General features: G+C 43.4%; 1 protein-coding gene across 3 annotated transcripts in view; it reads right to left on the bottom strand.

Annotated features, from left to right (window-relative positions):
- Positions 1-133: 133 nt before the first annotated feature.
- Positions 134-17453, bottom strand: part of Nca (neurocalcin homolog) — a 134803-nt gene continuing 117483 nt past the window's right edge. For all 3 annotated transcript variants that reach the window (XM_012376180.2, XM_067350512.1, XM_067350511.1), the window contains exons 2-5: positions 9805-10033; positions 9369-9487; positions 9040-9228; positions 134-8714 (exon numbers count right to left, since the gene is read on the bottom strand). In XM_012376180.2, coding sequence (XP_012231603.1) covers positions 8514-8714; positions 9040-9228; positions 9369-9487; positions 9805-9874 — 579 coding nt within the window. In that variant the 5' untranslated portion in view covers positions 9875-10033 and the 3' untranslated portion in view covers positions 134-8513. The remainder of the gene's footprint in view (positions 8715-9039; positions 9229-9368; positions 9488-9804; positions 10034-17453) is intronic.

Below are 17453 nucleotides of genomic sequence, written 5' to 3'. Positions count from 1 at the left end.
TTAGAAGAAAAGACAATCTTAATAAGTTCGATTGCAAATAGATTTTCGAGACGAAATTCGATCGAATATATCGGAGAGCGTAGCTGTTATCATTAGAAGCAAGATTTGAAGAAGGGAATCGATAGAGACGCAGTTTGAACGAGTATAATATCAACATTTTAATGTAGCAATTTAACTGATACACAAGTGATTCGTTCTTATTTATAATAAACAACTAGTAATAATTATCACTTACAGTAAATATGTATAAGGCGTAAAAGCAAATAAAAGTTTTGTAACACCTCACGATCACCATATACACAACATTAATATCTTACCGGTGTTCCCTGTCGGTACCAGAACGCAAGGAAAAAAAAAAAAACGCACAGTGCGCTTTGATTTTCGTATTTTCTTCATTTTCTTTTTTTTTTTTTCTCTCTTTTGTACGACGTCAGCATGTATATCACACGTTACACAACGCATTGCGTGTTTTCGAAGGAAAGAAAAAGGGGGGAGGGGAGGCAAAAAAAAAAAACGTACGGAAAACAATAAATTAATCAATTGTGTCCTGAGACATGACATTAAGTTAACGATTAATAATAATATGATCGTCTATGGACTGACGCTGCTACAATACAAAAATTCCGCCACGCAACTTTCGCATCGGCCGCGCCGAACAATCGCGCGCACAAGGGATCTCGTCTTCGAATTTTTATTCCGCTCGGAATTTCATCGCACGTGTGTATATCGATATTTCGAAATGTTTTTACGTTTTCTACGTCGGCATGATATATGAACGTCCAGCGTGTCGTCTAACGTGTCGATCTCCTCGCAATTTCGGGCGCGGTTATGCGAAAGTTTTGACAAATTATCCCCGCCGAACGGGACGAACGCAATACACGAGATTTAGGAGACACCGTACTTCGTACACTTAGCACCGATAGGACCACATATTCGAACGAAAGTTTCCATCGCATAACAATAAGTTGCATTATACGCAGAGAATACAGAAGGAAATAACGGGGGGAGCTCAGAGCGTTGAAAGTTGAATAACGTTTAGACGTCGGCGAATGAATCTCGTGAAGTTTTTAGAATCTTAGAGGGAGGAGAAATCCTGGAAGGGTATACATTCCGTGATGTTGTTAAACAGTGTTTTTTTTTTTTTTTTCTTTTTCGTAAGACACCGAGAGACATATTCAAGAAGATCGTGAAAAAACATACGGATTCGAGTAAGATGGGAGATTTGTTACGCACATGGGAAGAGATTTTTAGTCCCTATCGTAGAACGTCTACGTCTCTATATGTTACATCTACGAGAAAAAACATCGGGCACTGACGCGAAAATTGGTGTAGTACTTCTAATTTACGAACTTCCATAATTAACTTTCATGTTTCGTGTGTATGTTTTGGACCATGGAGTCGCGTAGCTTGCAAAAGCGGTTCCCAGAACGCTCTAATCGGAGTGATCGTGAACGATCGAGGTCTACTCACACCGGCTCGACGTAGGAAATTTTTCAAGCGAAAAATAACTTTTTTGCAAAAAGAATAAAAATTGAGGAACTCTCGTTACGAAAGACGGATACGTTCGATTCGATAATTGAAGAAGGTATAGATATCTCTCAGAAATTTCGACGACTCGAACGTAAAGGAAGAATTTAGCGGCGTGTTGAAATTTACAATTTATACAACTCGATCGAATAAATTTAGCGTAATCAATGTTGTAGAAGAATATTATGAGTATCTCTATCGCATTTCGAATGCGATTTCTTTGTGATTCAAGTTTTCAATCTTTTGAGAAAGAGGATGGCTTCAATTGACTCGTAAGCTATGCGCCTCCGACGAACATTATCGAAGTGAACGCTACAATGTGTTGGCTAAAAGGTGCAAAGAGAGAGAGAGAGAGAGAGAGAGAGAGAGAGAGAGGGAGAGAGAGAGAGAGAGAGTTTTAAGGCATAGATCTTTTCGAAGAGATCGCGGCGATATATTTTTTGTCTTTTTTGTTAGAAGTAAGTGCTATATAGAATCCTGACAAGTTCTCGATATACAAGCGACTTTTAACTCGCAATATCATTGATATCCTAAAGGAGAAACTCGAACTAGTCAAGAACGCTACGATCCTTAGGCAAGAGAGAAATCATAGGATAGATAAATCGGAATATCATAACGCTGTAATTCTTCTCTTTTTCTTTCTTCTCGAGAAAAACTTACGTCCCTTTCGCTCGGTTTAACATCACTGCGTCATTCTCGAGTTGTTGATAATATGAGAAACTATTTTATTAACGGGTTCGCGTTATAATTCTTAACCATATCTTAGTTTAGGAAGAAATATCACGACAAACACGAGCAGCAAGTGTCATCGATATCTACTTCGCTTCGACGGACGCATTTTTCGTAACAAAATCTCCACTTTTCGCACGTCTCGCGCGTGCAATTCTCCGTGAGACGAACTCTTCTACGGTAGAACGAAAAGATTTGCTTTTTTTGAGGAGAAATTGAATGGTTGAAAAAAAAAAAAGAAAAAGAAAAATGGAAAACGGGCGACCGAGTTTGTATCGGATATATTCAGAATTTCGCATGGCCAAATGTTAGCCGACATTTTGCTCACTGAGAATGTAAAGGTGCGAACTAGAAAGGGAAACGAGAAAGGTTCTCCGATAACAGAGGGATGCACACGCTTCTCGGGAGAAGAATGCAAGTTTTCGAGTGTGATCGCGAGGCACGCGTTCAACCCGAGACGGAATCGCGTCGCTGAACGCTTTCACAACCCTTCTTTCTTCCTTCTACAAATTGAAGTGCTCACGAACGAATAACGGCAGGTCGAACGGTACATCCGTGCGCGTTGCGAAACGTCAAAGTTTTCGACGAGCAGGACGCCGTCATCCGGATGCGTGCACCGAGATTCGCTCGTTTACATTACGATCGAGCCTGTTTCGCACGAAATATTGGAAGGTGCAGCGCGGAGGCGGTGCCATTCCTCTTTCATCGATCCACCGACAAATGAACGGACGTAATTATGCGAGAAGGAACGAAAGGGTCGCTAATCCTAGAGGCATTGGCTTACATTTACGTATGCTAGATGTGTACGCTAGCGATAAAATTTTGTCATTAACATTATATATAAAAGTGGAACTCTATTCGTGGCGCTCTTTTTTTTTTTCATCTCACGATTTTAATCAGTGATTATTGAATAAAGTTTACAGTTGACCGAAGCGTCGGAACGAAGTTGGACTTCCTTCCGCGTTCGTATTGACAGGTTCCTTCTTGTATAATTGATCCAGTTGCCCGCCGTTTTGTACGTACGCGCTATTCCATACAATACGAGCTAGCAGACGCTCTAATTTTTCAGACCAGATGTCTTCGATCGAAACGGAAGAACGTCTCTCCGGCGTTCTTCAAGTATGACTTTTAGTTCATTGATCGAGGTAAAAAGACAATTTTTTAGACAATTAATTGACGAATCGCCCCGTTAACTTCAATAAATAAATACCTATCGTTAAGATACGTTTCGTAAGTTTTTTTTAAACGTGTTTTCTCAGATGTCTTAAATTTTTTTGTTTTTTTTTTTTGAGTTTTTGTGCCGTTTAGATGTTAATATAGGCGAAAGTATATATAGAATGAAAATAAACTATTCGATACAGCAACACAGTTGCCTTTTATAACAAAGATCTCGACACTTGACATTCAACTGGCGCCCACGCAGTAGATTTAATCTCGCTTTGGTTTACTTCGTGAGTGTTCGCGCCGTTAATTAAACTAAAATAGCAAAAATATAACGCGCACTTGCGCTTTGAAATGTGCACTTTATATATTTATCGATTGAAATATTGCTACGAGGATAAAATTATCTGCGAATCGATATCTTGTGTAAGGCAATAGAAGAGCGCGGCGCTCATCGCGCGAACATTCATGAATCGTTACAAAATTAAATAGCGCGATGAATTAGCACGTGTGCAAAGCAAGCACGCTCTCGCTTTCTTCCTGAATCGCAGTATTTTTCAATCTTCTCTATTGAACGCAGTTCACTTGCATCTCGTACGTCTTGTACATTTTGTATATCCTCATTTTTCCAAAATTTTTAAGCAATGCAACGTCGATCGACATGGCTTACGTAATCGCAGTGACAATCATTCGCGCGCCTCTCGCAATTTTTCCTTCACGGAATCGTTATATAAAGCTAGACGTCTCTACGCTGATTTCGAAATGTATCTAAATTCTATGACGGCAACATGTATTCATGGTTTTGATTTTTCACTAACAGTGATGCGCTGCAAAATCTACACGCGTGTACAAAATGTTCACATCGACGTTGCATTGTGCAAGAGTAAATTATAACGATGTGAAAATGTGCCAAAAGTTAATCAAGCTTTTGCGAGAGGATTAGCTCAATGACTTTTGCATTAAATTAAAGGATAAAGATTGAAGTAAAGATCAAAGTAATCGAGTGCGATTTATGCTTCTCTTTTATCATCGATTCTACAATCAGAACGAAAAATTGATTACGCGCTTGTTATCAATCGTGATCTTGACGCCGCTCGTGTTCTGACAAATCGACACAACTCGAGTGATTCTTCGCTTCATAGTCGCCGCTACGAAACAAACTGTGATATCGAATGATCGCTCCGAAATCGTGTGCCAGGTTTTCTCTTTCGAGTCGCGCGAATTTTGATCGCGATATTTTCTCATGTTTATTGCTTTCTTGATTTGTTTCTTTTTTAAGGTACGATTAACTGCGTCTCAGCGTGACTGCCATCGTAATTTGAACGAAACGCATTGGCAGTCCTATGCTATATGTCGTAATATAGATTTCGTTTTCAACGAACGCAACTACTCTTTTTTATTTTTTGTCTTTTTTTTTGTCTTTACTGTCTGTGAATCCAAAGCTTCCGTTTACTGTCTCGTCCCTGATATCCTGTTATAGAATAAAATCTTTCCACTTACAATTATTATAATCGAAGAAGTTCAAGAGTAACTTTAGAATTCTTAACGTGTACAATATATTTATATGTATATATTAACATTAATGAGGTTATTTATTTGTTTATACAATGACTATACTGAGAGATTAGAGATATCATTAAATAGTCTTTATCCTTAAATATATTAATGAGCACGAGATGAATAGATGTACATCTTAGAAAGTATAATAGAGATATATTATATAATAGAGATTTGTGTATCTATAATATTTATATATAATATTTATATATATATATATATATATATATATATATAATATATATATATATATATTATATATATATATATATTTGCATCTATGTAACGCGTTATTGCAAAACACAATACTGCTTTGCGTAACGTCCGAACGATAAAAACAAAACGTGAAATAAAAAAGAAAATCCTTATAGCACTCATTACGCCACATTTTCAATATATTGCGTTTGGACTGTGGGTGCCGCGTTTGGGAGCGCGCAGTGCAACGAAAGTGTTCTCCGGAACATTGCCGATCGCGGGTCTGAAGGTCCGAATCACGCTGAATATGTTCCGTGAGGGACGAAGTGAGAACGAGAAGAAAAAGGGGGGAGAGGAAGGAGGAGGAGAATGTGATGAAAGAAGGGCCTGCGGGGAGGCGAACTAAAAATAACTTAATAAAGATCCATCCTCTCGACAAGTAACTACAGATCATCGGAAGCCACTCTCTCACACCGCGAAACATATAATATATATATATATATATGTGTATATTTATATATTACAGATATATATAAATATATATATCCAAAGCGTGGATTTCCTGTACGCTCGTGTTTACTCCGTTAATTGATACTCAACCATCCGATCGTGCAGTAGCTAGCGAACTGCCGTAAGCCATAAAACGTTAAACTCTGCTGCTGCGTGTATATTCGCGTGGACGAGGAGTCGCGAATCGCATTCGCGCTTTCCCGCCGCTCTCTATTTTCCTCAATAATATATATATATATAATCGTATGTATAATATATATATATATGTATATATTTATGTATAATTATCGGAATCGATCAATTAGTCGGACGACGGGGCGATAAGGCTCGCGCCACGAGCCGTCTTTCTCTCTTCTCTTTTCTTTTTTTTTTCCTTTTTCTCTCGCTTCTCTACTTATGGGACGCATACGCACAGATTATACACACGCACATACTTTTACACGCTCACGCATCACGCAGAATGCACGCATTCACAAAAATAAATCTCTAAATACGGGCGCACGCGCGCGCGCGCGCGCGCGTTTCCTCTTCTTTGTTCATCGGCCGGTTTCAACGAAGCGTGAAGCCTTCGCGAAAGCTTTGATGAGAGGACCAGTCGCTCTGATCGGCAAGGATGCGTTTTTTTTACTTTTCCCTTAAGCGAGATATGGAAAGAGGCGGACCTTTTACGCTATCTGAGTACGATTGTGTTCATTCTACTGCACCTCCGTAACGACAAAGGTCACCAGAAATGGCAAAATGACGACGGGATGTGAAAAAAAGGAAACAGCAATGTTGAAGGACAAACTCCTTCCGCGATTCGATCGAGCAAGCTCTGCGATCTTCTCCGTCGCCGAGACGTAGCATGGTAAATCCCGAAGCGTCGCAACGGGGATGAAAGACTAGCGTCGCTTCCTTCTTTCCAACGCCGGCGGTACACGTTACGCACACCGTATCGAGTATTTTTTTCTTCGCAAGCACCTCACGAGAGAGAGAGAGAGAGCAACGCATCCGTGATATGTGACAGTCGTATCGCCGGTACGCCGTCGTTTTCTTCCCTCTCGTTAGGTCCAAGCTCTCCGTAAGCGCGCTTAACTTAGCAATCGCGCGCCTTCGATTTCGCAGTGACCTTTGCCTCATCGCGGATCTACTAATCACTAAGTTTTCGTTGCTAGCGCGCAGTGAGACGCCACCGCGAGTGTGAGTCTCTTGTGAGTCTTTTTCCGTTTAATGGGTCAGTCCGTAAATGGTGGGTCCGAGAGACGAGACACTCGGGATCCATGAGAGCAGGAGATGCGATATATATATATATTGTGTGTGTGTATGTGTATATGTGTGTGTGTGTGTGTGTGTATATGTGTGTCTTCGAAGAGATGGATGTCTCGTCCGACCCGGATATTGGATACCAAGGGCGAACAATGCGGCGATGAACGCAAGAACGACGGCCACGGTGCACGGCCGAAAGTTTCGAAACCGTCGAGAGGTGCCTTCGCCGCGATGCGGCGATCCGAGGGTGCGTCGATGCGCGACACAATCTTCGCTCGTATGTACAAGGATACGCTGCGACGCGCGACGCGTTCGGTCGCACGCTCTCTCTCTCTCTCGCCGAGCGAGAGGAGCTCGAATGTCGTCGCTTGTCGCAGTCGCTTTATCGTCCGTCGCGCCACCGAAAAATCCACGGATAATTACGAACACAGAGTATTTTTAGAATTTCGCTAATCGTCTCGCGACACGTTTCCGGAGCGGTCTCGCAGTGGCCGGAACCCCCGTTTCGCCGTCGGCCTCGACATCGACGCAACCGTCGGACCGAAAGGTTTTTCTCTCGCGCACGCTCGCGAGCGACGTGGAACCGAAGAGCGGCATCTCTCTCTCTTTCGCGCCGTGCCCTCTCGGGACGCGGGCGGCTCCGCGGAACGTTTCTCGTGTGCGCGCTGCGTTTTAGCACGACCCGAAAAAGGCGTAACAAGCTTCTCGCTAAACCGATCCGTTAGTAAAACGGAGCGACTGGACTAGTCTTGTCGACTAGCTTGCGGTATGCGCAAGCGCCATGGGCCCAGTGACCCTGGGACCTCCCGGGTACCGGCCCAATTCGTAGAAGCCCTCGCCGGGCACGCAACCCCCCCCCCCCCCCGGTGAACCCTCATGCGCATAGCGCGCGCGATCGTAGAGTGTCCGTTGAGAAATCGTCAAACCGATACCTTCAGACAATGGACAATACACTTTACAACTTATCACTATCATCATCGATAATATCGGGAGATACCGATGATTGAGCAAACTTTAAAAATCTAGTACTATCTCTAACACTTGCGATCTTACCCCTCCTCTCACATTCAACGAAAATTATTCTTGCGGAAATGTCAAGAGACGATGTTGACGACAAACAAATTAATTTACTATCATCGGGAGTCGGGATTTCCTCCCTCTTTTTTTTTCTTCTTCTCAATTTCGCGTAGAATCGCAATCTGCCGCTAGACAAATAACCATTTACTTATCCAATAATGCATCTTATGCATCAATGTTACTCTAAAATAAAAATATCCTCAAGAAGCAAAATTAGTTTCATTAATGACGGTTCCACTTTGAGTAAAACAAAATAAATTATTTGCACATCTATCTAAGCGCCTCTACGGATAGGTGTCTCTAACATGTATAGCAAAAACGTTAAAAGTATTACGTTAAAGTTCCGCGGAACGGATGATAGCGAAGGTAGCGTTTCGACACAGCTTCCTCGGCCAGATTCGGCTGGCAAGTGTCTACGATCGCGCCGCTTCTGCTCGGGATACCAATTGGGCCGGGCCCCGATTCGGGTATGCAGACGGCATAGCAGTATTTGTCTGTATCGGCCCAGGGCCTCACTGAGCTTGTGCACTAGGATCGCACTGCAACAGTCGCACAATAGACGGGTCGCTCTTCGCACCCTCTATAAACTCGTCGAGCGATAGCTTGCCGTCCTTGTTCTTATCCATTTGTCGGAATATCTTATCAGTTCGTTTCTCCGGCGTCGACTCGTCCTCCGGCATCTTCATCACGGAGCCCACCATCTTGTAAATCGCCTAAAATCAGTTTTTGTCAGAACAGTGCGCAGGAAATTTGGAACTTTTGAGATAAGAAAAAGAAGTCGAACGGCTGAATGGAAATTGAGTGGAAAACTGCAAAATATGATACGGCAAAATCGCGTTGAAAATCGTAATTTATCGTTAATAAAAGTACTGCGAAGATGAGGCAGCAGTAAATCGACGAAACATTTTTAATAAAACGGAGTGATACCGTCGACTCTGGGGACCGAGTCCGAAGAAAGATGATCGCGTTATTAGAATATATCTCAGCTTCCTCATTTCTCGCGAGCTCGTAAGTCAGATTTTACTACTTGGCACGTACCGTTACGATCTCCAGCATTTCTTGCCGCGAGATGTACCCGTTGCCGTCCAAGTCGTACATGCTGAAGGCCCACTTCAGCTTCTGCTCCAGCTTGCCGCGGGACGTTACGCTGAGGGCGCAGAGGAATTCCCGAAAATCGATCGTGCCGTCGCCGTTCGCGTCGAACGTCCTGAATACGTGCTCCGCGAACTGGGGGGGGGGAGAAAATCACAATAAATTTTTCAGGAAACGTGAATAATTGCGGTCGCGCGGATATGCGATATGTAAACAATTTTATCGATTACATATCAACGCGCGCGCGCGCGATATATTCTCATCCGAGATTTTACCTTCGACGCGTCGCCGTAAGGAAAGAAGTTCCCGTATATCTTCTTGAATTCCTCCACACTGAGATGCCCGCTGGGACAGTCCTTTAGGAATCCTTTGTACCATTCCTGGATCTCCGCATCTTGAAAAGAAAGTCCCATGAAATATTACTCAACTTCGCTAATATTACATTTTCCCGAGAAATTCTCCCGATAAATTCATAATATTGTGTTTATCGATAATTTACCGAGCTCACAATATTCAGGCGAATATTTGTATCGTCGAAGCGAAAACACACGCGTGCAACACGTTCTGCACATGGCGCGTTTCATTAGAATCTTCGAGAAAGTTATTTAACGCAGCGAGCAAAAAGTTAATTATTATCTTAAATTTATACCGAGCGCTGGTGTGCATCGGAAGTTGAAGATCATTAATTATCCGCACAAAGGCGGGGCTCACCTGAGAACTCGGTATTCTGTTTGAGGTCCTCCAGCACTTCCGGCTTCAATTTGCTGTTTTGCTTTCCCATGACTGCTCAAAAGCCCCTTCCAGAGTCGCCGACTTTCCGACGCGCGGGGGAATCCCGGGGACCCAATTAGCAGATAATTAAAGCACTAACTAGTCTACTATTCTAATAGTGCCGTTAAGCACAGCACGCTTCGCGGCTGGTATTCTCCACCAGACACGCCTGAAAGAAGAAGAGATGTTCGGTAACTTTCAAAGAGGCTTTTGCAATTAAGTTGACGACGGGAGGAGGCAGAAGACGTGGCGGATGTTCGATAGGTCATATCGTTCTTCCCACTCGTGCGCCTCGTGGGATGCGACTATTACCTGCCCGAGGGCCGCACTCGAGATCAATCGCTGCAATTAACGAGCGAAAAACAAACGATTAAAAAACGCGACGTGAAATATGCTCTCCTCCCGTCCCGTCCAAGAATCGCAAATTCTATAAGCGACTGAATGTCAAAGGCCACACGGCGGATAGTAAAACCGACGACGACGCGGCGAGCAAAAAAAAGGAAAAGATCCCGCGTAAATCAGGTGCGCACGCTGTTACGGGTCCTTTGAGCGGCTTCATTATCGCTCAACCTTTCACGATCGGCGCCGTTAAATATCACCGCCGCGCGGATGAGAAACGGTTAAACGGCCACGGCCGCGAAACTGTTGATGGGCGTCATTGAGAAATAAAATTCCGGAATTCTTCGTCAACTTTTCCGACGCGATCTGAAAATCGCGAGCGCCGAGTACGCGCGGCATGCAGAAACGAAATAAAGTTTGCACTTTCGGCGGTTTGCGGGGAAGCGAACTGGAGGGGGGGGGGATGATAGGGATTGGCGGAGGAGGCGGGAATGCATTCGCACACATTCGCAATCACGCGCATTCACACAACTGCAACAGAAGAAAAAACATTTCCAAGATTAATAACAACAGAGAGAAACAATTCACACGTACGTGAAAATAAATATATATGTATATATAGTATATGTCGGCACAAGTAACACAGCGATAGCGATAATAAGTAACAATGGTGGCAACAATTTTGGAGCGTAGTGTGCTTTATTATAATAATATTAGTAATGACGATAATGCGGGCTTTGCCACGGGCGCGCCTCGCCGCGCGTGGCCCACATACAAAATATGAGTTTATTTTGATTGCTTAAACGGAATTAATTAATTATACCACAATAATAATCATAATATACGTAAGTACTAGATCTTACTTAAGAGTATGTGTCCGTGTCCTGTGTGTACGTGTGTCCGAGTATTATTACGTACGTGTTTTCCGCGTGTACGAGCGTCAACGGAACGGTATTCACGCGAGGAGCGACGGTGCATCATAGTCGTATGCGGCGGATGCAATCTCGCGCGGTCGCTTGCTCGCGCCGTGCAGAGCCAACCGACGGTCGTCGTATTCCGTCGTCCCGAATGACGAAGTCTCCCGAGAGAGATCCTGCCGAGGAGCTCCCGCTTCGAGACCCTCTCGGGACATTTTTCGGCGACGGCGAGTTGCATCCGGCGGGGAAACGTGAAGACCCCCCGCCCCGCTGCACGGATTTTTCTCCCGGCGCCGGGATAATAATAACGGGCCGGGCACGCATTCGCGCAACGTGAACAATATTGCAATTTGCGTACAATCTCGCGCGCGGCCCGGACGTCCGTTCTTACGCGCGCGCCGCCATCGGCGCTCGGCGCGCATAACAGCGGCGACGGCAGTAATGCGTAGTCACCTTCGTTGCGACCGAAATCGGAATTGATTAACGCGCGTGCGGGGGAGGCGATCGTCAATTACGGCGCGAATCCCGAATGGATCGTCCGTCATCCTGAATTGGATTGTCCGTCTCGTGCAATCGCGCGCGCCGTTTCGCATCGCGGCGGCGACGGCGGCGGCAACGGCGGCGGCGACGGATCCCGTCTCGTGAAACTCGACAAATCGATGCTGATGGATCGAACGTCTGTCGGCAACTGTCGCGGTGAATTACGCGATTGGACAGTGCGAGCGAGATCCTCAAGAGTTCGCGTTTGTTCGCGAAGGAATCGCGGGTGAACTCTTTCAGAAAGCGCGGCGAATTGTTTATCTCGCGGCTCCGCAAGCTGACAAACATATTCGCGCAACTTGTCGATGTGAGTTCGACAGATGAAATTTCCGTTTGTCACAGCCGCCCCCCGTTCTATTCGTCCGTCGCTCTGAAAAAGCTGTTTTCCCGTTTATTATCATATTCACCAATGGAAACTTATCGCAGTATCGGATCGATGATCGCGACACTTGCGTACCTGTCGCGTACCTTCTGTTGCGCTTTCGTCATCGAAATCATCACGGTGCGTTTACACATTTGTCAAATTTGATAAAGTAGGCTAACAAGATTGTATCGATTGTACACAATACCGATCCTCTCGGGCTCGCATCACTACAATTACGGCACGCCGATTCAACAGCGAACTGCGCATTATTAACCCTTTCGGTGTCAATCCGGGAAATGATGATGCGCATTTGCATCGGGCGATCGACTTGTCTGAAGAGCAAGCTATGAAGATAATTATTAAAAAAGTCGTTTTTTCTTTTAGAAAACTTACAAATATAGAATTGCACAATGAATCGAGAAGCTTTGCGTAATGTCGCGGGCAGAGCCGAAAGGGTCAATATACAGAGAAATCGTGTTACACATCGAGAAAGTGTGATAATGCAAAAGGGAGCGCGTGATCTAAGCGAACCGATTCATGCGTATTCGTCAAACTCATTGCGCAATTGTTAAACTGGTAATTCCACGCGCGAGTACATAGCAAAGTGCGTAACGCGCTGATCATAATTGCGAGACATTCGCGGCCGCATCGAGGCACACACGCTCCGCTGATCTCGCGCAATCGCGCTGATTACGTCGCGCGTTTGCGTTAATCAGCGAACGGCTTAGTTAGCCTGGCCGCGCGCATGCCGGCGTGGAAAAAGCTTCGTCGCCGGAGCTTTCGACAGCACAAGCGGCACATTTCGGATCCGCGTAATCATATCGCATTGACAGGAGTCGAATGAAAGTTTTAACGAGACGCAGATAATGACAAAGGTATCGCATTTTCTTCCTCCCATTCACGTGCCGCATTTGATTTCAGGAGATTTCATTTCAGACACAATTCGAAGATATTGGCTATATTATTATTTTCTTCAACGTCATTTGTGTGACGGCGGAAGATAGTCCTCGTCTCTCTCTGCGACTTATTCTTTAAATTGTCGTTATATGGCACTGTCGAAGAGTGATATTCCAAGCACTTTTGTACGCGCCTTACACGCCGAAATTATTCCCTTTTCCATTTTCGTTAAATACTTTATCCCTTCTTCTAGATTAATTATTATACAATCTAAATACGTTCGAATAGAGTTTGTAAAATGCGTGCGGCAGTAATAATTTTATATATTTCTGTCGTTAAATATTTCGGGAAATTAAAATTGTTTTCGAAATTGTATAATTTGAAATTTGCAATATCGAATATTTTAAATATTTCATGTCATTTTATTCCACAGCATTGTAATATATCTTGTATCACGCAAACAACACTTTTGTACTCGCTTTCAGCAATAATGACTTTTTAAAATAATTTCAACATGTTTATACACGTACAAATGCACTTTGCAGTATACATTTTATCGTATATCAATGTTACGTTTTGCATCGCGGTTACTATATTCAGCGATTGGAAAAAAAATACTGCGCAAAATGCAATCGTCGAAATAACACATTTTACGCTAATAAATCGTCGCTGTTATCAAGCACCGCTTTGTGACCTCCTCTTTGGCCCGCGCAGTAGATTAACAATCCGCACTATTTAACGCCACGCCCGTCATTTGCGCGTTATAAAAAAAAAAAAACTCATCGCATATTTTATAATGCACACCGTGCCGCACTTCTCCTCTCCCGCCGCGTATTATCTAATAAGGTAAGTGCGTGCATGTTGTTTTCGCGATGAATGCGGCGAGCCATAAGCTCGGCACTCCGTTATGACCTTCGAGTAAAATTGATACCTCGTGAAAGATTTATGCTCGTTGTCTTGTGTTCTGATCGGTAACGGCCTTATCTGGAAAATCAATTTTACTTGAAATGTGGGACAACCGTATGCAAAATGCCGTGCTTACAATTATCTCGCAAGGACGTCTGGGTAATACGTTCGAGAGAAAGAAAGAGAGAGAGAGAGAGAGAGAGAGAGGAGAGAGGGGAGTCTAGTTTTTAGATAAGCTGACTTGTCGAGTTAACTAGGAAGTAGCGTGCTCACGAAAATTCTGCGCGGGCATGTGTATTGTATAATATTTACGCTATCGGGCCTTCGTGATTATTTTTACGTGGCACCGCAAGCTTCTAAATAACAGACATAAATTGTGGCGGATAAATATAAATATAATCGTTCGCTTCGCAATCTAATGTAATCGTGACACAATTCGAAGAGATGATTTGACACGTGATCGTGAATTCTTAATTCGCCATCTAAAATATGGTCCAGGCAGCAATATAAATCTCGAATATAGATACTCGCTATAATTTTATGCGCAGTTTTATGTGTCCAGTTAATATAGAAATATAGACAGATTTGTTTCTTAGCGTCAGAAAATAGATATCATTTGTATATATGTATATATATATATATATATATATAACGAAGCATACACGTGGCGATTAGTCGCACAAATATATTCGCAATAATCGCGCATGATTGATTTTTGATTGTACACGAATTACGCAATTGAAGGAGAAATTTGTTGAAATGAGTGTTGTGGTCGGAATGTAAGTTCTGTAAGCTTGGCTAAAATAGCAGTTTAGATCTTGCGTGTTGGATACGATGCGAAAATAGCAGACATCGGGCGATCAATGACATTGCATGTATCCGAGAGGATAGTTGTGCTCGTTTAAAGTGCGAGTCGTCGATGGAAGTATCATGCGCATCGATAGCTGCGGCCGATGCGACCGACGTCATCGAATAGAGAGTTTCAGTTAAAATCGGAGATGTATGAGAATCCCCATAGTTCCCAAAACTTCACTTCAAATATCTCGATAAAATATGCTCGAGTTCCCAAGAATCGAAGCAACACGAGTGTGCTACAAAAAAAAAAAAAAGGGTCTCAAAAAATATCTGAAGAAATAATTCAGAATTGTTTTCCGTTCGACAGAAATAAAAATTCTAATTGACTTATTTTTTTACAAGTTCTTAAGATTAGGAATAATTCAGTAAGGATCAGTTATAACAATTTAGCAGGATTTGCGTCATACGACTGATGGATAAAAATTCGTTACGATCGTACCGTTACTTGTATCGTGAGTTAGAGTTAAGCATAAAGATAGATTCATAGCTTACGCTTTAGAAGTAGAAATATCGAATATCCCGGCGAGAAGAATTTCTTTCCAGTCTAAAACGCGTTATTAAATTAGAAAGTCAGTGTCTCGGACATCGGTATCTATTGACAGCTGGATAATCGCTCGTCCTAACAGCAATCGCCGTAAGATCGCGGGGAAACTTTGGTGCCACCGATGAAAGATTTAATACTAGATTCAGTGTTATAAGAACAATGTATAGTTAAAACTACATCTAATGTCTAAGACATTAACGTAAGTTTCAACCGTCTACCGGTAGTCCGTCAAATATATTGATTGCCCCCTCAGACACTACATTCTCATAAAGTCTTTTTCATATCGCAATGCAATGTAATCCGTCGTAAATTTCATCACGCCGAGCGCGACTATTTCGCGACGCGCGAAGAAGAAAAATTTTCCACCGCATACAAGCGAGTCGTAACTTTTTTTTTTTTAAATGCGCGAAGCAAGAACAGCTTCAGCGAAATAGACTTAGTGTATCTTGTTCTACGACCTGTCGGTCAGATTTCCTAATTTTCGACCGAGTCAAGGGGTGAGCTCGAAATACTTTCGAGTATCGATCGTCGATGAGCAATCGGCTCTCGTCTTATCTGAGATTCTTCGTTGCTCCCTAAAATCGTTCTTAAAATTCGCGAACCGAGCTGGAATCGGAAATTTCAGCGCAGAGTTCATTACGGCTTTAATCGCACCGACTACGTACTCTTTAGATAATCTAAGACTTCTGCGGATATCCACTTAACGTCGAGCCATCTGGTCCTAAGTACTCTATGGAGCTAAATAATGGAAAAGGTGTTCCGGGAAAATCGCCCGCGGTGCGCAACGAGAACGTTCAAAGCGCTCGCGAATCGAGGACTGTAATTAGCGGCAGTACATTCTCAGCGAGTAACTTCCTGATCAGATATATGCCTCGAGGAGCATCGATCGCGAATCCTCACTAGAGTCGGTTCTGACATACGGAAGAAAAAAAAAAAATCGAGGCTCATCAACGAGCGAGACGAGCGAGCCTTACTTCGAACTAGATTTCCTCTCATAATCCTTCGCACAGGATCGAAAGTCGACGAAGTAGATCTCTAAAATTCAGCAAAGTGCGAAGTACAATAATCAGAAATGAAACCAACGTAGACCGAAGAGTAAATCGAGATTTCTCTTTGTTGGTGAAAAAAATATTTCTTGGAAATTCTGCGAGAGAAAATTAAATCGCTGGTCGGTGTAACAATTTTGCAAGGTCTTCTCTCCTGCGGCGAGAGAAATATAAGATTTCATCAACGCGTTTTTTTCTCTGGAAAAACTTAATCCCGGAGAATCCCTTAATAACATAATTTAGAAACATGGATATACATGTCCGTAAATACATGTCCAAGAGATGAAACTTTATCCCGCTCACACCCTCATCAAGCAACAGTCAGAAACCTAAAGCCAGTCCAGCTCGGAGTATTTTCCGAGTTTCATCTCGTTCTGCGCCGAGGCGAAGGAGTCCGAAACGCGAAGCACAATAACGCGGAGTGACCGCGGGTGGCCCCGGCGAGTCGCAGCTATATTACGCGCCTTGACGCCGTCATCCGTAATCAATTCGAGACTGCTTTGCACGAATTACGGACAGCCGAGTACGAGTTGGCCGGCACGCGCTTTACTTTCATCATTGCTGCGGTCTGCGCATCGGCGGACAGCAGTAAGATCGCTGGCCCGCTGGGACGCGTTTGTAGATAATTGAACTGTATATATGCGAAACGTGTAATTAATTAAACGCGCGCCGATTAAAACGGACACGATTGTCCCGCAAAGTGATTAATGATTACGCGCGGTGTGCGGATCGTCGTCGCGGAAATGAAGTCGACACGAAATAGAGGACGCTTCATAAATCCGAAGGGCAGCGATAAAGGGACGCTCGGTGAATCTGCAAAGTATACTTTAGCTTCTTGGAATTGTATAATTGTTCGGACAATAGAGAGAGAGAGAGAGAGAGAGAGAGAGAGAGAGAGAGAGAAAAAGATAAATGGCTTTCTCGCGGAGCCAACTTAAATATCGTCGTGGCGAATTAGCCGCTACGCTCCGCGACAATTCGCGCCGAGAGCGGAATTGGAAGGAGGAGAAAAATTTCGACCTAAATTATACGCAACATATACGTAGCGTCGCAATGAAATCTCCGGCACGTAATTAAGAACGATCATTAATCACGTTCGCCGGCGTTGTCGTCCTTGAGTGAAAGGATTACACTTGGCGATAAAGCTATAACCAGTTAAACTATATACGTATACAATATAT

Source organism: Linepithema humile, chromosome 2, assembly GCF_040581485.1.
Source record: "Linepithema humile isolate Giens D197 chromosome 2, Lhum_UNIL_v1.0, whole genome shotgun sequence".
NCBI classification, from domain to species: domain Eukaryota; kingdom Metazoa; phylum Arthropoda; class Insecta; order Hymenoptera; family Formicidae; genus Linepithema; species Linepithema humile.
This window is presented reverse-complemented; position numbering and strand designations above follow the sequence as displayed.